This window comes from Megalobrama amblycephala, linkage group LG2 (genome assembly GCF_018812025.1).
Source record: "Megalobrama amblycephala isolate DHTTF-2021 linkage group LG2, ASM1881202v1, whole genome shotgun sequence".
Lineage (NCBI taxonomy): Eukaryota > Metazoa > Chordata > Actinopteri > Cypriniformes > Xenocyprididae > Megalobrama > Megalobrama amblycephala.
The window spans coordinates 27,582,180-27,605,234 of record NC_063045.1 but is presented as its reverse complement, the minus strand read 5'-3'; the positions used below and the strand labels follow the sequence as shown (position 1 = coordinate 27,605,234).

At 36.1% G+C, this 23,055-nt stretch overlaps 1 protein-coding gene across 1 annotated transcript in view; it reads left to right on the top strand.

Annotated features, from left to right (window-relative positions):
- slit1b (slit homolog 1b (Drosophila)) overlaps positions 1-23,055 on the top strand; it is a 75,476-nt gene that overhangs the window by 47,287 nt on the left and 5,134 nt on the right. Inside the window, exons 29-33 of the mRNA XM_048169063.1 lie at positions 6,628-6,722; positions 6,801-6,940; positions 7,044-7,140; positions 8,793-8,930; positions 18,068-18,293. Coding sequence (XP_048025020.1) covers positions 6,628-6,722; positions 6,801-6,940; positions 7,044-7,140; positions 8,793-8,930; positions 18,068-18,293 — 696 coding nt within the window. The remainder of the gene's footprint in view (positions 1-6,627; positions 6,723-6,800; positions 6,941-7,043; positions 7,141-8,792; positions 8,931-18,067; positions 18,294-23,055) is intronic.

Below are 23,055 nucleotides of genomic sequence, written 5' to 3'. Positions count from 1 at the left end.
AACAAGCAGGTGGAGGCAGCAGGTGGTCGTCGGGGCAGGAAGTGCTTAATCGCCTCGCTTTCAACTGCGTCGCCAAAGAGGCTTTCCTTACAGACGGGCTTTGAGGAACCGAACTTTGTCGGGCTCACGCATATCTGCCAGGTTCAGCCACAGGTGAAGCTCCTGGACCACTAAGGTGGACATCGCCTGTTAGATAAAATAATTTGGAGATCAAGTATTTTGAGAAGATCTTTTCAGGTTGAGCGATCTAGCACAGAAAAGCAGGTATACCTGAGTACCAATGACTAGAGAGACACATAAAGTGCAGTTCAATCATGGCACACAGTTTATTGTCCAGGGATACATTATATAATTAGAAAATAAGAAGTGAAACTAACAGTTCAGTAACTGAAGTACATAAAAGGACTATAAGTTCACTTATAACTGTGACGTGAGGCCTGAATCCTTTTAGGGTGACCAGAGAAAGATCACATGATGGAAAGAAACAGGGCACAAGATGTTTCTAGAATCTCACATCGCCCGACCCAGGGAGGGTAGTTCCAACCCAGGGGTTATGCAAGAACTGCGTACAGTGACGGACCTCGCCCTATGGGCACTTGGGATGAACTACCCAAGTGCAGTTCCTTGAGCGCTTTGGCCTGGTAGACCTGCAGGAGCGCCATGGCATGCAGGGCTGAAGCGGCTTCTCCACAAGCTGTGTAAGCCTTGCCCGCCAGAGAGGACGAGAACTTACATGCTCGGGATGGGAGACGTGGATTACCCCTCCAAGAGGTAGTGGTCTTTGGACACAGTTGCATCGCCACAGACCGCTCCACTGGGGGGAGCTACACGTACCCCTTAGCTGCCCCGCCATCGAGGAAAAATGGAAATGGCCACAGCTACACAAACAGTACATTAGTACAAGCCTGTTGTGAGCGCTCACACACTTATTGAAGACGCAAGCTCTGAGCTGTAGAAACAGCAATCTCATTGAAGGCACACTCTCCAGCGAGCTGTGAGAACAGTTGTTTTTGCTCTCTTGTGAGATCGCGATCAACACTGAAAGCATCGTCACACCCGCAGAAGCTCCTTCCTAAAGAACAGCTCGTCTCTCAGCTCATCACCACTCTTCAAGAAAACACACAAGCAGGAACAGCACGTGTTCGGCTTCGAAGCGAAAAGCAAATATGTGACGCACCTGCTGCTCATTAAATACTCACGCTGCAGTGCAGAGCAGTTGTTGCAATTATTTTTCTTACACTCGAAGTAGATTAGTCTCCCAAATCGATCCCCAATTCATCGGTCAGTTCCGACGTATGATTAAGAAAAGAGAGGAATTAATACTAATATTAATCAAGCATGATCAAAAGTGACAGTGAAGACATTTATAACTTTACAGAATAATTCTATTTAATTAAATTTTCCTAAAGAAATTTAATAAATAAATAATTGCTGTTCATTGAACGTTCTATTCTTAAAAGTATCCTGAAAAATAAAATGCATCATGGTTTCCACAACAATTAAAGCAGCACAAGTGTTTTCAGCATTCATAATGATCAGAAATGTTTCTTGAGCATCAAATCAGCATATTAGAATGATTTCTGTGATCATGTGACACTGAAGACTGTAATGATGCTGAAAATTCCGCTTTGATCACAGGAATAAATACATTTTACAATATATTCACATAGTAAACAGTTATTTTGAATTGTAATAATATTTTGCAATATTACTGTTTATACTGTATTTTTAATTAAATAAATGGAGCCTTGATGAGCAGAAGAGACTTCTGTCAAAAACAATAAAAAGGCTGTCATTTAATTATTCATTTACTTTATTATCAATAAATACCTTGAAAAGGCTTAAAAAACACACATAAACCATATGTGATCGTGTTGGCAAAGCTCTAGCGATCCCAATGCTCCAAACAGTAATAAAACATCTAAAATTAACTGTACGTTTTCTAAGAGGAGTGCCTTTTTCTCTGCTTACTTCTGGGCGACTGTTCCGTCTCACCACGTTGTAGGCCTATCGTTGCAAAGCGCAGCATCCCAGCTTTGTGAATATTCATAGCGAATTCTTGATGACATGAGTCCAAACCAGAGAATGTGATTTTCAAACTCATGCTGATGAAAACAAAACGATCACGCTGACTGACTTTTCCAAAGTGCACACATAAGAGATGCGTCTCTCATAAGACGAATCTCCACATACACAGAATTACAGTATTGCAAAATAGTCTTGGTGAGTAATTGCGCAAACATAATCTGTTATGTGTTAAACGAATGTTTGGTTAACGGTTGGGGGAAAAAAATCTGATGTGTAACATTATATTAGATCAGTGCATTGCAGTAGGTCTTAATATAAAGTGCTCAGCTTAAATGAGTACAACCCCTTTGAAAAGTAACATTTTAAACAATATCTCAATGAACACAAAAACAATTTCCAAAATTTTGAAAAGACTAAGTTTTATATTACATCTGTTTAACTTATAACATGAAAGTAAGGTTAATAATATAACTTAGAGAACAAAATTTTCAGTTTTACTTAAATTAGGGTGATGCAAAAATGAGTACTGAAAGTCTCTGGAGCAAAGCTAAATTTTAGACTACAAATGTCTAATTTAACAAGAATTCAACCACAGGTGAGTCTAATTATTCATTACACAGGTGTCCAGCAGACAGTTGACTATAAAAGGGTGTTAAAACCCCTTCCCATTTCATGCTGTCAGCAATGGCACCACGTGGAAGAGAAATGTCACAAGAAAAAAAAATGTCTTAACACCAGAAAGGTGAAGGCTACCAGAAGATCAGAAAAGCTTTACTTATGAGTCAGAATACTGTAGCAAAAACTGTACAAAAATGTAAAAAAGATGGAACTGCGCCTATCTCACAGAGACGTCCAGGTCATCCATGGAAGTTAACACCTCGACAGGAGTGTCTTCTGATGAGAAGGGTTGAAGAAAATCGGCATGCAAGTTCACTGCAGTTATCTAAAGAAGTAGAAAGCCAAGCTGAGGTGACTATTTCCCGTAACACAATATGGCGTACACTGCAGTGGAATGGCATGCATGGGTGCCGTCCACGAAAGAAGCCTCTCCTAAAGCCCAGGTACAAAAAAGCCTGCCTAGAGTTTGCCAGGGCCTGTGCTGACAAAGATGAAGACTACTGGGACACTATACTCAGGAGTGATGAGACCAAGATAAATGTTTTTGGAACTGATGGCATCATAACTGTATGGCGTCGCAAAGGTGAGGAATACAAAGAAAAATGCATGGTGCCTACAGTGAAACATGGTGGTGGCAGTGTCCTTGAGCTGCATTTCTTTGATGGCATCATGCATGCACAGATGTACTGCTCTATACTGAAAGAGAAGATGCTACCATCACTCTGTGCCCTTGGTCGTCGTGCACTTTTCAAACATGACAATGATCCTAAACACACATTTAAGGCCACTGTTGTATTTCTGAAGAAGAACAGGGTGAAAGTGATTCAGTGGCTCCTGATCTGAACCCAATTGAACACCTATGGGGAATTCTGGAGAGACAAGTTGAGCATCACTCTCCATCCAGCATCCAGTCTCTAAAAGAGGTCATTCTTGAAGAATGGAAAAAGATAATGTTGCAAAATGTCGTCAACTTGTTCATTCCATGCCTAGAAGACTTGGTGTTGTCATTAAAAATCATGGAGGCCATACAAAGTACTAGATGTAGTAGTTTTTGTTGTGGGGTGTACTCATTTTTGCATCACCCTAATTTGAGTAAAACTGAAAAATATGTAATCTAAGTTATATTATTAACCTTACTTTCATGTTATAAGTTAAACAGATGTTATATTAAACTTAGTCTTGTCAACATTTTGGAAATTGTTTTTGTGTCCATTGAGATATTGTTTAAAATGTTACTTTTCAAAGGGGGTGTACTCATTTGCACTGAGCACTGTAGGTCTGTCTCAATGTTAAAGGTGCCACAGAATTGAAAATTGAATTTTTGGGATCATTAATATGTATGACCCCAATATTTGCATATGCCAGCCAATGTTCAAGGCATTAGACAAGGGCAGACAATAATAACGTCTGGAGCTGCACAGCCGAATCATCAGACTAGGTAAGCAAGCAAGGACAAAAGCGAAAAATGGCAGATGGAGCAATAATAACTGACATGATCCATGATATCAATATATTTGTAGTGATATTTGTAGATTGTCTTTCTAAATGTTTCGTTAGCATGTTGCTAATGTACTGTTAAATGTGGTTAAAGTTACCATTGTTTCTTACTGTATTCACAGAGACAAGAGCCGTCGCTATTTTCATTTTTAAACACTTGCAGTCTGTATAAATATAAAAAAACACCTTCAATCTTTATAAATCTCTGCAAAAGTGTGTAATGTTAGCTTTAGCCATGGAGCACAGCCTCAAACTCATTCAGAATCAAATGTAAAAATCCAAATAAATACTATACTCACATGATCCGATGTATGCATGCAGCATGCATGACGAACATTTTGTAAAGATCCATTTTGAGGGTTATATTAGCTGTGTGAACTTTGTTTATGCAATGTATTATAGTCACAAGCTCGGGGGCGGGGAGTGCGAGCATTTAAAGGGGAAGCAGCCTGAATCGGCGCATATTTAATGATGCCCCAAAATAGGCAGTTACAGAAATTAATAAAAAAAAAATCTATGGGGTATTTTGAGCTGAAACTTCACAGACACATTCAGTGGACACCTCAGACTTATATTACATCTTTTGACAAAGCATTCTAGGGCACCTTTAATCAAACAATAAAAGAAAAAGACAGAATCGCTTGCTGCTCTTGACTGCACTTTCCTGTGAAAAAAATTCTTAATGCCTTAAAATAGCTTGAATGTAAACTCTAAACCTTTGCCTCATTTAATATACACGGATATATGAATATGATAATTAGCCCCACCTCCACTCACTTGCACGAGCTCAGACGAGATCTACTCGGTCAACCTACTGAGGTAAATATTTCACAATGGTATTGCTCTTTACAACGTCAGACACATAATGGTAATTAATATAATTAGCGTTTTGCTTGACTATGTTATCAAACAGCTAATAATGTGTTGCTAATGTTACACAAACCATGTTCACATTCACGAGTCAGACAGATGCCAACAATCAGTAACCTTACAAACGCTTTGAACAACTCAGAACGTCAGTGGAGAAAGGCATATAGTTCATCATAACATCGTAATATGCGTCATACAGCCGCTATATTGCTAAATCTACATGATTTTTCATATCAACAGAAAAAATATGATTTTTCATATCAACAGAAAAATATACAGGGATAACCTTCTTTTGAGACTCCCTTGTGCGGTCAGTTAATAGGTAATATGCTAAAGCCCCTCGGCACGTTGACGTGATTGGTTTCAAGGTAGTTTCCAACGATTTCAAATCGTGGGTTTGAGACTGTCTTTGGTTTACTTCAGAGAAAATACTCAGGAATGGTGTTGACTTACGAATTTGCACATGGTTTGTCTTAAAGCATGTTAAAAACACCACATAGACATATTGAACAACATTAAAAACTTGATTTTCACCACAGGGGGACTTTAAAAACTTTAAAACTCCATTTTTCTCAAAATCAACTCTGCTGACTCTCTCGACTTCAAACGTGTATAGTTCAGTCATTTTTTTTGATTCCAACAAATCATATATCATTTTGAAGTCCTTTTAATGGAGAATGTGAAAATATATTTCTAAATATCTTTATATTGCCTCGTTTTGGATAAGAATAAAATGACAGGCCAAGCATAGACCTTGTCTTGTCTATTTGAATTTAAATCTAGATTTCTTCACATTGGCCTCTACATGAACGCAGTTGCCCGAAAAAAGTGCAGGGGACGAATTTACATTTTATTAAAAGTGTGGGGGACACATCTGTAGTGTCATTTTGTAATAATAATATAATATTATAGTGGTATTAACATTGTGAAGTAGTTTTTATTTTTATATTTTCAGTTTTATTAGTTTTTATTTTGGCTTTGGTTTTTAAGTACTTGAACTGAAAATTTAACTTCAAGTGCGTACTTGAAGTTAAATTTTCAGTTTTATTTCAGTTAACGAAAATGTTAACATGCTTTTTTGATATGAAACTTAATATGAAAACTATGAAACCTTTTTTTTCCCAACAAGTTCTTTAAGTTTGTTTTATAAATATTTATATTTTATTTCAGCTTTATTTCAATTATTCAATAAAACTTTTTTCTTTTTTAGCAGTTTTAGTAAATGACAAAAACACTGATCCAATTTTGACTACATAAAGCCAGTTAACCCACTCACAGAAATACTGAAACACATATCCAGGAGTTCATCCACCAAGAAGAATAGTCCGACTGCTAAAAGCATGTTTTAGACTTTTACAGCACACATTTTTATAGAATATAAGCACCAAAATGCCCCATATGAATGCTGTGCCCTATAGACTTCCATTGTAAGTGTATCACTGTAAACACATTTGCTTTGCTTGCGTTTTCAACTGAAGGATGAGTCGAAACTATTTTCTGCAGTAACTTACAACATGCCACAGATTCTGTATGTTTTTTATTGTTGTTGTTTTTTAAGAGCATTAAAATGAACATTCTTTGAAAAGTCTGTCTGCTGCATGTTGGTATTTATAGGGTAAAAACTGTGAGGTCTCTGTCAGCGCTTGTGAAGGCAATCCATGTGTAAATGGAGGCACCTGTTATAGCGAAGAGGCTAGAAAAGGCTTCAGGTGAGAATGCACACCTTATTATTCCGCTATTGACTGAAACAAGAAACATGAAGTTCACTTTTGCATGTCTGTCTACAGCTGCATGTGTCTTCTGGGATACGACGGTCAGTTCTGTGAGGTGGATGTTGACGATTGTGTGGATAACAAGTGTGAAAATGGCACCATCTGTGTGGATGGAGTGGGAAACTACACCTGTGTCTGTCCACACCCCTTCTCAGGTACACAATAATATTTATTTATATTGACTGAATGATTCATATGGACCAATTGTCCTTGTAGAATATGATAGATTGGTAAATGAAGTCTGAATGTGCATTACAGGGCCAAAGTGTGAAGAGTATGAGGAAGATCTGTGCTATCCTGGTCAGAATCCCTGTCATCGCGGCTCTACTTGTATACCGACCGTCACAGGACCGAAGTAAGTGCAAGTTGTGCTGGTGCGTTTAGCTTTTTTTTATTGGCCAGGCCAATAAGATGTCTTCATTGTTATTGTAAACATGATATGTATAATATTACACATTATCACCTTGGATTGCGATCCAAAAATAGTTGCGTCCCAATTCTGATGTGGTTGCAGACAGCTGGGAAGAAACAAATAATAAAAATTCATAATGCAAAAATTATAAAAGTATATATAAATACAAGTAATATATAAATTAATAATATATATAAAATAAAATGATGCAAGCGATCCGTAAGATTTTTTTGCTCACCAAGGCTGCATTTATTTAATCAAAAATACAGTAACAATCCTGATGACCTGGAGCAAAGAGGCACCATCTCTTGCTCATATATAAAACTGATATCCTTATTATCCACTTCTGTCAATGCACAAAGTGATTCATGGCAACTGGACCATAATATCTGCCTGACGGATGAGAAATGGAATGAGGCTAAATATAGAATCCATGTTTTATCTATGCTAGACACAGCCTTATTCAATTCAAAGTGGTACATAGACTTCATCTATTCAAGGCCAAGCTGGCAAAGATTTATTCCTCTATTGACCCCACCTGAACAAGATGTAAGCAGTCCCCTGCTACATTAGCCCATATGTTTTGGTTATGTACTTGTCCATCTGTTTTTTTGTTCACAGATCTTTGTAACTTATTCTAGAATATTTAATAAAGACGTTTGTGCAAATCCTTTAACCGCCATCTATGTGTGTGAAAATACACTTTTTAAAAAGGAATTGGACTGTATAGCCATTACTTCTTTGTTAGCAAGGCGTTTTGTGGTTTTGTGGGGCTCCCACAAGGGAGGGGCTCCGGGTCTAAGTTCGCTGTGCCGTACTTTCATTAATGATCTTTCCAACCAATTATAATTGTAAGTGGATGAACTGATGCTGAGGTCAGGTTTTGCTTGTGATTTACTGATGTGATTCTTTCTCGTTTTTTTTCTTCTTTTTTTATGTGCACACGATATAAAAGCACAATGTTCTTTTGCATGCTGTGTTGTTGGTTGTGTTGATATGTGAATATGTATGTTGATTGTTGTTTAAATAAATAAAAAACAGGGAAAATACAGTAAAAATAGGAATATTGTGAAATATTATTACAATTAAAAATAACTGTATTCTGTGTGAATATATTGTAAAGTGTAATTTATTATTTTGATCAAAGCTGAATTTTCAGCATCATTTCTCCAGTCTTCAGTGTCACATGATCCTTCAGAAATCATTCTAATATGATTTGATTCTCAGGAAACATTTCTAATTATTATTTGTGTGGAAACTATGATTTCTTAATTTTTTTTAAGGATTATTCGATCAATAGATTGTTTAAAAGAAGAGTGTTTATTTGAAATAGAAATCTTTTGTAACAGTTTTGATAAAGAAAATATCAACTTATTCTAAAAAAAAACCTTGTTCTTTCACCCGATGAATTTTCCTCCTCCATGTGAATAGCTCCATAGGAATGTGCCATTTCTATTCAAAATCCTGTTCACTGCAAATATTTGCTGTTGGTAAATAGTCCTTTCAGCTTAACACAGCATTTTAAGGTCATTCAAATAATGAAATATATGACATTTATGACCTTTAATGAAAACAGCGTGTGCTTTTGTGTTTAGATGCATCTGTCCGCCTGGTTTTGTTGGTGATGACTGCAGTATAGATTATAACGAATGCGAGGGACATTACTGTCAGAACGGAGCTCAGTGTGTGGATCATGTAGCGGGATATACATGCATCTGTCCACAAGGTTACAGGTGAGTCAACACCTGATATATGATGGAAATAATCTTATATATCCAGGTTAATTTAATTGCCCTGGTCACTTCATATGAAATACTGATATAAAATATATAATATAAAAACTGTTAAAAAAATGTTTTAAAATAAAAATATAGGAAGAATATTTTATAGTTAACATACACTATATTGCCAAAAGTTTTGGGATGCCTGCCTTTATGTGCACATGAACTTTAATGACATCCCATTCTTAATCCGTAGGGTTTAATATGAATTTGGCCCACCCTTTGCAGCTTTTACAGCTTTAACTCTTCTGGGAAGGCTTTCCACAAGGGAATTTTTGACCATTCTTCTAGAAGCGCATTTGTGAGATCAGGCAGTGATGTTGGACGAGAAGGCCTGGCTCGCAGTCTCCGCTCTAATTCATCCCAAAGGTGTTCTATTGGGTTGAGGTCAGGACTCTGTGCAGGCCAGTCAAGTTCCTCCACACCAAACCCACTCATCCATGTCTTTATGGACCTTGCTTTGTGCACTGGTGCGCAGTCATGTTGAAACAGGAAGGGGCCATCCCCAAACTGTTCCCACAAAGTTGGGAGCATGAAATTGTCCAAAATGTCTTGGTATGCTGAAGCATTAAGAGTTTCTTTCACTAGAACTAAGTGGCCAAGCTCAACCCCTGAAAAACAACCATACACCATAATCCCCCCTCCACCAAACTTTACACTTGGCACAGTGCAGTCAGGCAAGTACCGTTCTCCTGGCAACCGCCAAACCCAGACTCATCCATCGGATTGCCAGATAGAGAAGCGTGATTCGTCACTCCAGAGAACACGTCTCCACTGCTCTAGAGTCCAGCGGCGGCGTGCTTTACACCACTGCATCCAACGCTTTGCATTGCACTTGGTGATGTAAGGCTTGGATGCAGCTGCTCGGCCATAGAAACACATTCCATGAAGCTCTCTACGCACTGTTCTTGAGCTAATCTGAAGGCCACATGAAGTTTGGAGGTCTGTAGCTATTGACTCTACGTGGCCTACCACTTCGTGGCTGAGTTGCTGTTGTTCCCAATTGCTTCCACTTTATGATACCACTAACTGGAATATTTAGTAGTGAGGAAATTTCATGAATGGACTTATTGCACAGGTGGCAACCTATCACGGTACCACTCTTGAATTCACTGAGCTCCTGAGAGTGACCCATTCTATCATAAATGTTTGTAGAAGCAGTCTGCATTCCTAGGTGCTTGATTTTATGCACCTGTGGCCATGGATGTGATTGGAACACCTGAATTCAATGATTTGGAGGGGTGTCCCAATACTTTTGGCAATGTAGTGTAAATATGTTTCATATTTGTATATTAAGTATGTAAATATATATTTTTTTCTATATATTTTCAATAGGCTTTTTTTTTAAATAAAATATTTAATATAAAAAATATATAATATAAAATAATACTAAAAATGTTATTCCCATTCTGTATTGTATTTTCTCATGATGTTTCTTGTTCCTTCCCCTTGACAGAAACTTAAAGTAGTCCTATTAATTAATTCAAAAATACATTAAAATGCAGTCAACATAGAATGACATGAATACAGCTCTTAAATGATGAGTAGACGTGCTGGTATGCAGTAATATGATATATCATGATAATAAACATGCACAATATTGTTATTGTGGGCACTTCAAAACAGTACAATGAGTAATTATTTATTACGGATTACTCTGATTTTTAGAATGTATTTTAAAAATACTTTTCCCATCAACTGGTTAAAATGCACAACACTGCTGTATGCTGCATCAAGAGGCATGCACACTCGGTATAGCACTAATGGAACAGCAAACATGCAGCCGTTACCCCGGTAACCCCGTAAAAAAACAGCTGTGCTGCTTTGTGTTTCTGAACAGTAGCATATTTAAATGTTTTATACAGCCATTCAGATTTTTGTACTCGCAGTGGTGTTCATCACAGCACCAAATAGGCCGACTTACAGACTTCATAGGCTATTAATTTTCAAACTTAAACATTTTAACATTTTAATCTGGACTACAATATGCCCTAGATATTGATTGAAAATGTTCTGATTCTTTATTATTGTTTGGTAACACTTTACAATAATGCTCCATTAGGCTAATTAACATTAGTTCATTAGTTAACATTAATTCATTAGTTAAAATAAACCTACAATTAAAAAAAAAATGAAAGCATTTATTAATCTTAGTTATTTTCAACATTTAATAACACATCAAAACATATTTTGTATAAATGATCCAAAATCAGTTATTGAGCAAGTACAGTAGGTGGCCATCCAAAACGGTGTTTCTACAGCCGCGCGTGCCGCCGCCGCCGCGTCGCAAAGTGCATTTGCAGCTTTTGACCGCTGAGTGGCGTTTTAACCACATGTTATCCAACCAATGCATAAAAGCACATTTATCTTTATGCAAAATGTTAATTTTCTCACATATTAGGCCTATATTTATCACAAATAAATTTTTTATTTATATTTTAAACTCCTTTAATAAAACAGCATGGATTTTTGACACGCACATACTTTGTTATTCGTTACCTGTCCTTTATTTGACAGATAACTACTTAGGAAAAATATAGTATATCTAATATAATATATATATAAAAAAATATAATATATCTGTTTGGACACTGATTAAGAAATGGTTTCGTGTTTCATGAATTATATCCTTTATTTTAGTAAAACGTGAGTCACTGAATAATTTCGCTCCCATTATTAAGGCACGATTTAGCTAAATCTTTAAAACTAAAAAGAATGGACGAATTAATAAAACGTCATAAAAAAACTGCAACTCCTGTTGCAGTTTTTAAATGCAGGAGTGTATTCTATTCCTTAAAATATCAAATATAAAATTCAGAAACAACACATTCCAGCGGATAGATCGCCTCTTATTTAACACAGACCTACGAATTTATTATCGAATTGAGAGATTTCTTTCTTTTTAGGTACAATTATTCGCTGAGTTTAAGTTCACTTTTGAGACGTTTCAAATTCTCGCAGAGAGACAGCTGAAAGCGCACCCTGTTTTTTATTTTATTTTATTTTATTTTTCAAAAGTACAAGGTTTTGTTGTTATTGTGAGCGTACACAAATAAAAGTAGACCATTTGTAGTCTTGCACTAATCTGTAGGCTATCGGCAAAAATGACGGAAGGCCTGTTTTAAGTTGATTCAGCTGTCATGAGGAGAAAATTCATCAGAACGCGCCGGCGCTTTCGTCGGCCAGAGGGATAAAAATGTAGCCAATTTAGTTTCATATTTATATTTAAATATTGGGCTATAGCCTAATATAATTTTTTTTTAATATGTCACCAATGTTGATTATGAAAAGTGAATAGCATGACGGATGCGCAATGTTGGGAGACAAATGCAGCGGGTTAGACATGTGTTCGACCACTTCATTAAGTTTTGTTTTATAGTAAGTCTTTCTTTAAAACGAATTTCGTTTTGTAGAAATTGTATCTTAATTTCAATCAATGTTTCATCAACCAATTGCCTATATTTAATAATTAGGAAGAAAACCATGAACGTCGGGAGTGGAATGGATTGAAGTGCGTAACAAACGAACTCATGTTTCCGCGGCCTTTGAATAAGGCTCAATCAATAGATGTCTTTCTGTTTTTATTAAATTTCTTAAATATATGCCTTTATTACTTAATTAATTGATAAGATGTTTTGGTCTAACAATATATTTTAGGTGGTCTAAATTCTAAGTTAGACACAAATTTGAATATAGGCTAGGCTATATAAGGTTCCCTTCTAGACAAGCGCGTACATTGCTGTTTCGGCCGCAAATTTTCAGTAATTTCGATTAATTATGTTTGGGCAATATAATAATAATAATAATATCTCAGCAAAGACCGAACATATTTATTTTGTCTGGGCACACGACCGCTAACAGTAACACAGTAGCACAGCGCATCAAAGCTTGCTGTTGTCTTGGCTACCTTACAAACGGCGAAGGAAACAGTGATTTTTTCCCCCTTTTGTGGTAATTTAGCACTATTTTCTATGGTATTCTGCTTGCATTTTTGGGCTTCAGTTGGATGCTTTATTTTTATCTTCATTCAATTGAGTTTAGTTCTAAAAAAAGCAAAGGCTTTGGTGGTGCGGGAGTGTCCCGTACGCCCATGATGTAATGGTAATACATCGCTTACAAAGGGTTCATGTTAACTACTGTATGATTATCAGACGATTTTAATGTGTTAATGTTTCAACTATCATGCAATTATAGCTATGTAACAATCTGATAAACTGCAATTGTGCAGTTTCTATCCATTAACACGCTCATAAACATTACAAAAAGAAATGTCATGCCATACGCTACACAATTACAAACAACAAAAAAACGTTGATATCCCAATAATCAACATTTTGTTATTCAACAAGTGCTAGGCTATTAAGATAAAAAGTTTCTGCTATAGTTTGCGCCTAATCTGACTCTTCACAATGGGCTACACAATGCATAAAAATATTTTATAGGCCTATTTGTATTTTGACTGCAGTTAGAGCAAAATGACGAGAACATGTTTAACATTGGAAGTTTAAGATTCTTTATTAAATATTCTTACTTTATGCAAAACATATAGGCATCTGTACATTGTACCTCTATAACATCATAACATAAATTATTAAATTATAGTTCAAATGAACCGTACAAACCCAATCTTGGTTTTTGCCTATTTATTTAGGCCTATTTATTTATATCAGCAGATCTGTGTTGATTCAGTTTATTTCAATAACTGCTGATGTTGCAAACTGTGGTTAAGCTGTAAAGCAGCTCGAAAGAATTGACCAAGATATGTAACATTATGGCTCGTTGACAAGTTTGAGATAGGGGGAAGGGCGCTTTGTTTAAAATGTTTGTCACCAAAGCCATTAATCCTGGAGACTCAAAATATTAGCCTAAGCTATGCGCGTGACAGACCTTTTTGCAATCTTGGTGCTTTTTGTTAATTTTAACATCCTGATCTGATCATATGAAATAAGCTGACGAAATACACAATTGTTAGACTCTGTTATGAGTATTTGCAGTAAGTTTCTTTATTTGTTTGTGTTATGAGGATTTGCAGAAGTTCCGAATGGGATCAACCCTCCCCCCGCGCGTTTGCCAGCGTCTGCTGCTGCCGAGCAGAGTGTGTGCGAAGTTTTGACTGGAGCGAGGATTTTTTAAAAGTCGGAGCGTCGTGTTTTTTTTTTTTTAATCTGCAAGAAATGTTATGAGTTTGGCGTGTGGTAGGAAAAAAAAGTTTGCACAATAAGCCACTACGCAAATTTGTGTCTAACTAGACCAGCTAAAATATATTGTTCGACCAAAAACATCTTATCAATTATTTAAGTAATAAAGACATGTAATAAAGTAATAAATAAATTTAATTAAAACAGAAAGACGTATATTCATTGAGCCTTATTTAAAGGCCGCGGAAACTGTTACACACTTCAGTCCATTCCACAACCGACTTTCTTGGTTTTCTTCCTAATTATTAAATATAGGCAATTGGTTGATGAAACATTGATTGAAATTAAGATACAATTTATACAAAACGAAATTCACTTTAAAGAAAGACTTGCTATAAAACAAAACTTAATGAAGTGGTCAAACTTATGTCTGACCCGCTGCATGTGTCTCCCAACATTGCGCATCCGTCATGCTATTCACTTTTCATAATCAACATTGGTGACATATTAAAAAAAAATTATATTAGGCTATAGCCCAATATTTAAATATAAATATGAAACTAAATTGGCTACATTTTTATCCCTCTGGCCGACGAATGCGCCGGCGCGTTCTGATGGATTTTCTCCTCATGACAGCTGAATCAACTTAAAACAGGCCTTCCGTCATTTTTGGCGATAGCCTACAGATTAGTGCAAGACTACAAATGGTCTACTTTTATTTGTGTACGCTCACAATAACAACAAAACCTTGTACTTTTGAAAAATAAAATAAAATAAAATAAAAAATAGGGTGCGCTTTCAGCTGTCTCTCTGCGAGAATCTGAAACGTCTCAAAGGTGAACTTAAACTCAGCGAATAATTGTACCTAAAAAGAAAGAAATATCTCAATTCGATAAGATATAGGTCTGTGTTAAATAAGAGGCGATCTATCCGCTGGAATGTGTTGTTTCTGAAATCATGGCCAGTGCTCGTTGCTGCTGTCATTAGTTCTCTTGGCGCTCGTGCACACGCGCAGTTTTCACACAGACACTCGAGCGTTTCATTCTGGTAAAAGCACAAAACAAAATGCACACAACGTGTCCTTGCTCTTGATGTACAATCACTGATGAACACCTTTGGTTTTAATGAGTAAATTAGCCAAAATATTTATTCCTGCCGGTATTTTAGTCTGCAATATCAAAATCACTAACATTAAATTTTTTTTTCTAAGAGCAGACCAGAATGAAAATATTACATTTTTAATTGTGTGTGTTTGCTCCTTTATATATATATATATATATATATATGCCTAGTAATGACTGTTTAATGACAGTAGCATGTCCGCTTTGTGTAAAGGTCTTTCTTTTAATTTTCGATGCATAGACTGTAGCCTAAGACTATCCCACGTTTTGAAATTAACTCTCACTTTAAATTTTCTAATGGTTTTTAAGGATGTTAAAATGTTATATAATAATGTTATTGTTGTTTTACTTCGTCCTTTCATCGTTTACAAACCAACATTTTATTATTACAGTCACTTTCCAATCCGTCCCTTTGCGCCACCTGGCGGTAGTTTTTTATACGCGACTGAATTTCAGTTAACGCAACAGCCCTGCGGCGGCGGTATGCGCGGCGGTAATACCCATTTTGGTTGTCCACCTACTGTACATAACCAATCAGTGTTCAAAACTATCTCCTTACCTTAGCTCAATTCACAACGGTAAGCATGTAATAATGTTTTATAATCTGAGTGGTACTGGTAGGATTTCGCAGGAAATACGAGTTTGCTGACGTTTGTCTTTGCATCATTACGTCACGTCTGTAAACAGAAAGAAGGAGTCCTGGCTAGTAGGCTATATGGCGTGTGTGATTGCTGCTGGTGGCGCATCTTTTGTAGCCTCTTCTTACCGCAGCTGGAATGTATTTAAACTTAAGACGGTGGCTTGTAGTCCAAAAAGTTCAAAACGACAATCATCATCGACAACTGTGGTAAAAAGTAAAAGACTTCAGACTGCGGAGAGCCAGTACAAAAAAAGGGAAAGCAACCGGGCCCATGCGAAAACAAGAATAAATGTCGGCAGGGCTTTTGAATGGTGGGTTGACCTAAAAATGGACGCAGAGATGGCTATTTTTCTGCTGGACAGATAAGACATTTCAATGGTTCATTGTGTAATAAGGTAACAGTAGCACCTTTTCGCTTAATCCATACAGTTATGGATAAAGGAAAATACACACTACATACATGTAGTACGCAGTGTTGATGTTTTTAACATTAACAATTACAGAACAATTATAGAAAGTATAACAATAATAATTTGCACCATTGGTTGCATGATTTATTGTAAAACTTTTTTCAGTTGGTCAGAACAAAAGTGGATGTCATGTTATTTACTTCTTCAGATGACATTTTCCGGTGAAATGTCTTATTTTGGACATACATACAAGGCGTAGCATCCACATGTGAAGATCCACACCGGTGCATTGACTGACAACCCCCACACATAGCTGCACCTCAAACATTAGATTCATCCGTGCTAAGGAGCCGTGCCGATGCGCATCCCACGTGAAGATGATAATTTCACAAATCACTGTAATTGCAGGTTTCAAACAGAGGTGGCGACAAAGAGGCAAAACTTACGGACTGCAGCTTTAAAATCAAAAGTTGTAACTGTATTATTTAATGGGCTAACATGAACTAACAATGATCAGTTGTATTTTTTAAGTAATGTTAAGAAGGAATAATAACTTCTGTAACAAATGTAGCTATTGCTCATTGTTAATGTTAGTGAATGCACTAACTAACGTTAACTAATGAGACCTTATTGTAAAGTGTTAGGTATTGTTCTTTATAAATCTTTTGCACTTTGATCTATTTCAAACCTTCTGTTTACTTTATACATTTTTTGTGTATTGCTTTATTGTACTTAAATGTTCAGAGTTCTTTTTGTGATAAGAAATACGTTATTAAACCTGTTATAGTATGAAAACACTTATTTTAATGTTGTGATTATACCGTATACATGATAAAAGCTTCAGCAATTATCGCAACTTTGTTGCCATCACATGCCTAATGACGAGCATATTTTAGTTTCTAAATTAAAATTATTTTGATATTTTTTGGGAAATAAAAAATGTCAGGGTGGTACAACTGTCCTGATATCATAATGAAGAAAAAAAAAGTAACCAACGTACAGAAACATGCAGGAAAAAAAACTTAAGATAATTTGACCTTTTTGTGACAAAGTAAGGTTAATTCACATTGTAAAATGTCATGTGGTATGACTCTTTGATTGGATTTGAATTTATTGCCATATCAGCTTCACTGATTCAACAAAAAATAGAATACATACACACATTTTATCAAATTCAACTTGACTGAAAAAAGACTGTCAAAAAAAGACTGAAAATTATGTATATACGACTCTATTGTATACAAGATTTTTTAAATGTACTTTTGATAAAAATTGGGTCCATCTTACAAAATAAGTCCTTCAAAGTTTGTCCTAATAAAAACTGGGCCGACCAAAAACATGTTTTATTAATTAACAAGTTAGTGCTTTTCATTCAAAACATCTTCCAAAAAGAGCAAAATAAACTCATGCATTTGGTCCATTACATTGAAAATATATATAACTTTCCCAACATAAATTATTACATTTGAATACATGAATTCAAGGTGTAAGGAAAATATGTTATTACTTTATACTCAACGGTTACATCATATGACATTTTTTGAGTATTTAAATTAAACCTTTTGTTTAAAATGGTATAAACGTTTTCAAAAACGTATGAAACCGATATGAACATAAAAAGTACATTTCTAAGAACTTGCAAACTAGAGTTTTCTGGGATTTTTCATTTTCTTTTATTATGGGCAATTTTATTGGTCAGTCGTACTGTGATTTCTATGCACTGTTGTGCTGTTTGATATCTGTGGTCACGCTGAGGTCCTCTGACCGTGTTTTGTTGCAGTGGTCGGTTATGTGAGGTGTCTCTTTCTCCATCTGGCTGTGAGTTGTTGCACTGTGAGAACAATGCCCCCTGTGTGGAGAGTGACGGTTCTGCAGCCTGTCAGTGTCTCTCTGGGTTCGGGGGGCCACTCTGTGAGAAGCTCCTCAGCGTCAACTTCATCGACAGAGATTCTTACCTGCTGCTCAGCGATGTCAAAAACTGGCCACAGACCAACATCACTCTACAGGTACAAAAAAGCTAACAGTTCATTAAATAAGATCATTTGATAATTTTTGAGCAGATGAAGAAAATAAATGAATGCGCTATTGTTGTGGCAGGAATTAATGACTAAATTAATATCTGTCTAGTCCACCTTTCTTGCCCTGTATCTTAAACTTTGTTGTCATGACAACAGCATTTATTCTATTGGCTGTGCATGAATTGACAACAATTCTCCTGTCATATGTTTCCAGCAGTTGTGATACTGTGCAAATGATGACATGTTTTATAAAATATTGGAAATATATGCAAATAAATAAGTATTGAAAATAAGTGCAAATAAATATGTAGAGGAATAAATATTGCAAATAGATGCAAAACTAAATAGACATTGCAAATATATGCAAATGAATATGTAAATAATTGATTAATCGCATCTAACATAAAAGTTTGTAAATATATAATATGTGCGTGTGTGTGTGTGTGTGTGTGTGTGTGTGTGTGTGTGTGTGTGTGTGTGTGATTTTATATATATATGTGACCCGATCTGGCGAAATGAGTCGGAAGTCGCAACGTTCTATTTTAAGATATGGGCCGATAATGTGGAAAAACAATGAAAAATTCGATTTTTTTTTTTTTAAGCTAATTTCAAAGAACAGACTTTCAAAAATAATCTCCCAAAGTTTCGTAGTCCAGATAATTGAGTAAAGGTATTTAAATGGCTATTAAATTTGACATGGTTTTACTAAATTCGCTGGAAATGAACTTCTCAACTCCTCTCATCACTTATGAGCATTTCCCGGTATCCCCTGAAACGTCATTATCTCTGCCCTACAAATATGGTGTTACACGTTGTATAGAACCAATCAAAAAGCTTAGAAATGTAAACACACTGACCTAAACGCTGATTTTTAACAATGGGAAGCCCCGTTTCGACTGACAGGCACGCGATCGGTCCAGCCATCCTCCTGTCAGACTAGCGCGCCTTATAAAATAAAACTCCCATTTGCGTGTCTCTCTTTAAAAGCCAATAAAAATTGAATCCATATAGGTAGCACAAAAATTCTTTTTGCATACAAAACCAAAGACTTTAAACTTTCATATCAAGCCTCCAACATGCTTCTGTTGTGTTGTTTTCACCCTCTAATGAGTCTGAGTAATATGCGTTTACAACAAAAATAGCACAGCAGCTAACTGAATACAAGTATGTATTTCACGCGCTCATAACTTCATGAAAAATGCACAGATCATAAAAATCGCACATCAATATTTAAAGCAGATTCTCAAGATTAAAATGAATCCAAAATCAATATAATATATTGCGTTGATCACAAGATATTACTCACGAAATGATTTAACATACTTGGCTAAAAACATGTCTCTCATCTCTCCGGGATGCAGTGTGTATCCAATGTTCCCGGACCCATCCATGTTCGTTTTCCAACGTGGAATAACACATAATAGATATCATTTTAAAGCTTAGAATCTCATCTTTTTAATGTATCTAACCATTTTGAAAAACTCCTAACGAGTGCTGAGAAGTGCCTCTAAACCGGAGTTTACCGCCCATTGGCGCCACCTGGCTGCGGAAAAAATGAACAACAATTTTTCAAACTATTCTTTATAATATCACCACGAAATTTGAACCAGATGCAGCTCACATATAGGAGAGCATCACCAAAAAATATTTTTTTAGCGATTTTATTGTGTTCCTGAGTTATTCCATGTCAAATAAAAAAAGAAAAATTATTTTAAAAAAATTATATATATTTTTTGTCTTTTATCAGCTGTTTCTCTGCAAGATAATGTCCAAATGTAATGTAATTTATATTTTCTTAAAATTTTAAAATGTTTTCTATCAAATGATACCTACCTTTTGACTCTCCTTGCTAGAGTTTTGGAGTTATGAGTCTTTACTTTTGTGTGTGTCGCTCAGAAAAAAAATATATATATAAATGTCTTTGGTCAAATTAAGATGTAAAATAAATAGTTTATCCCTTTAAATGCGATCCTTTTATCCTTTTAAAAACGATTTTCTCAGGTTTTCAATTGGAAAAAGAGGGCAGACGACCATAATTAAAATGGGTATATCTTTAAAACCATTCAAGGTATGACTTTGACTAGGATATCATTTTAAAGCTTATTGTCTCATCTTTCCATTGATACCAAAATCTCAATTTTGAAATTTGGGTCACTGTGACTCATTTTGCTGGATATATATATATACTGTATATACAGTACATACATATACACACACACATATTTTTACAAACTTTTCTTAGGTGCGATAAATTGATTTGACAGTACAAGTAAATAAATATTGCAAATATATGCAAATAAATAAATATGTAAATAAATAAATATATTGCATGCATAGGTAAATAAATAATAAATGTACAGTATCTCAGGTGATCTAGAAAGTTTTTCTTTCTCTCTAGAACTCCATTTTGCAGTACGTTTGTGTATCAGTGTTTTTTTCTTTCTATTAATCAAAGAATCCTGAAAAATATCACAGTTTTCACAAAAATGTACATTTCATTAGCATCAAATCAGCATATTAGAATGATTTTTGAAGGATCATGTGACACTTAAGACTGGAGTAAACACATGAATAAATGACATTTTAAAGGGGTCATGATTGATCTTTTGGCATATATATATATATATATATATATATATATATATATATATATATAAAAAATCAAGCTGTAAAAAAAAAGCTTAGTTTGCATCTGAGGTGGCATATGACGTCACAGGGGCACAATCATTTCAATACAACTGCCTCTGGAGCAAGACAACAATAGGCTTGTTCGAGGTGCATCGGCACTGCGCAGACTGATCTGCGTATGACATTAAAGTACCACGAGAGCGATTGGAGAGCATTTGACTCCTTATGCTTTTGAAACACTCTCGTGGTATTTTGATGTCATATGCCGATCGGTTTGCGCAGCGCCGATGCATTTTGAACAAGCCTATAGGCTACATCATCGCATTGTTGTCCCCACCCACTGGTGTTCATTCGATGAGCAGTGAATGGATCTAAAGTAGTTGTTTAGGATAAGATTGTGATAATAACAAGATTGTTGTTCCTGGCTTTGGAAAAACATCATTCAAAACATCTTTCCATAAGCTGCTGTTCAGGACAATGTCAGAGAAAAATGGGTTCAGTTTATTTTTAACAAACGTCCTATTCACGTCAGTTCTGACTTGCGTGTTTGTACCATACATTTGACCAAGTCACAATACGATACTGACTTTGCACAAAAACTGAAAGAATAGGCTGTACCAGCTGTTCTGGAACCAGCAAGGACCCCGCAAACTGTAAGTAATGTATTTAATTTTTAGACCGGCAATGACAGTTAAATTAATAATGAATAATCCTGGTATTTTTTACTTCAAAGAACGCTCTCTTTATAATGACTGAGCTGTCAATCACGCAGCATGAGTTTATACTGTACATTTTACTGTACATCGTGTTTGCATTGTTAGTTATGGTGAAAGCATTTCATGAGAATGCGAAATTGTGTTGCAATGACGAGATCACTGCATTAACACGATCAACAGACTGTCTGTCATCTGATAAATTTTAATCACTGAAACCTTCCATGTGATGGGAATATATCTAAATATAATCCAATACTCAACACTTTTCAGGATTCGTTAATTTCAACAGCTGTAATAGTAAAAATGTAGCAAAAAACATGTCAGCCAGTCACAGCAGTGTGTGTTTACACTGAAGTCTCACAGCAGACACGCCCCTTTAAACAGAGTGTTCAAATCAGAGGGCTAAAATCAGGGTAGAAAATAGCCATTTATTTCTAAATTATGACAATTTTTGATGTAAAAATCATTAACATTATAAGTGCACCTCAGGAAACAGAATAAAAAAAAATCCAGTTTATGACCCCTTTAACATACACTCACCTAAAGGATTATTAGGAACACCATACTAATACTGTGTTTGACCCCCTTTCGCCTTCAGAACTGCCTTATTTCTATGTGGCATTGATTCAACAAGGTGCTGAAAGCATTCTTTAGAAATGTTGGCCCATATTGATAGGATAGCATCTTGCAGTTGATGGAGATTTGTGGGATGCACATCCAGGGCACGAAGCTCCCGATCCACCACATCCCAAAGATGCTGTATTGGGTTGAGATCTGGTGACTGTGGGGGCCATTTTAGTACAGTGAACTCATTGTCATATTCAAGAAACCAATTTGAAATGATTCGAGCTTTGTGACATGGTGCATTATCCTGCTGGAAGTAGCCATCAGAGTACGGTACATCATGGGTACATGGTGATCATAAAGGGATGGACATGGTCAGAAACAATGCTCAGGTAGGCCGTGGCATTTAAATGATGCCCAGTTGGCACTAAGGGGCCTGAAGTGTGCCAAGAAAACATCCCCCACACCATTACACCACCACCACCAACCTGCACAGTGGTAACAAGGCATGATGGATCCATGTTCTCATTCTGTTTACGCCAAATTCTGACTCTACCATCTGAATGTCTCAACAGAAATCGAGATTCATCAGACCAGGCAATATTTTTCCAGTCTTCAACTGTCCAATTTTGGTGAGCTCGTGCAAATTGTAGCCTCTTTTTCCTATTTGTAGTGGAGATGAGTGGTACCCGGTGGGGTCTTCTGCTGTTGTAGCCCATCCGCCTCAAGGTTGTGGCTTCACAAATGCTTTGCTGCATACCTCGGTTGTAACGAGTGGTTATTTCAGTCAAAGTTGCTCTTCTATCAGCTTGAATCAGTCGGCCCATTCTCCTCTGACCTCT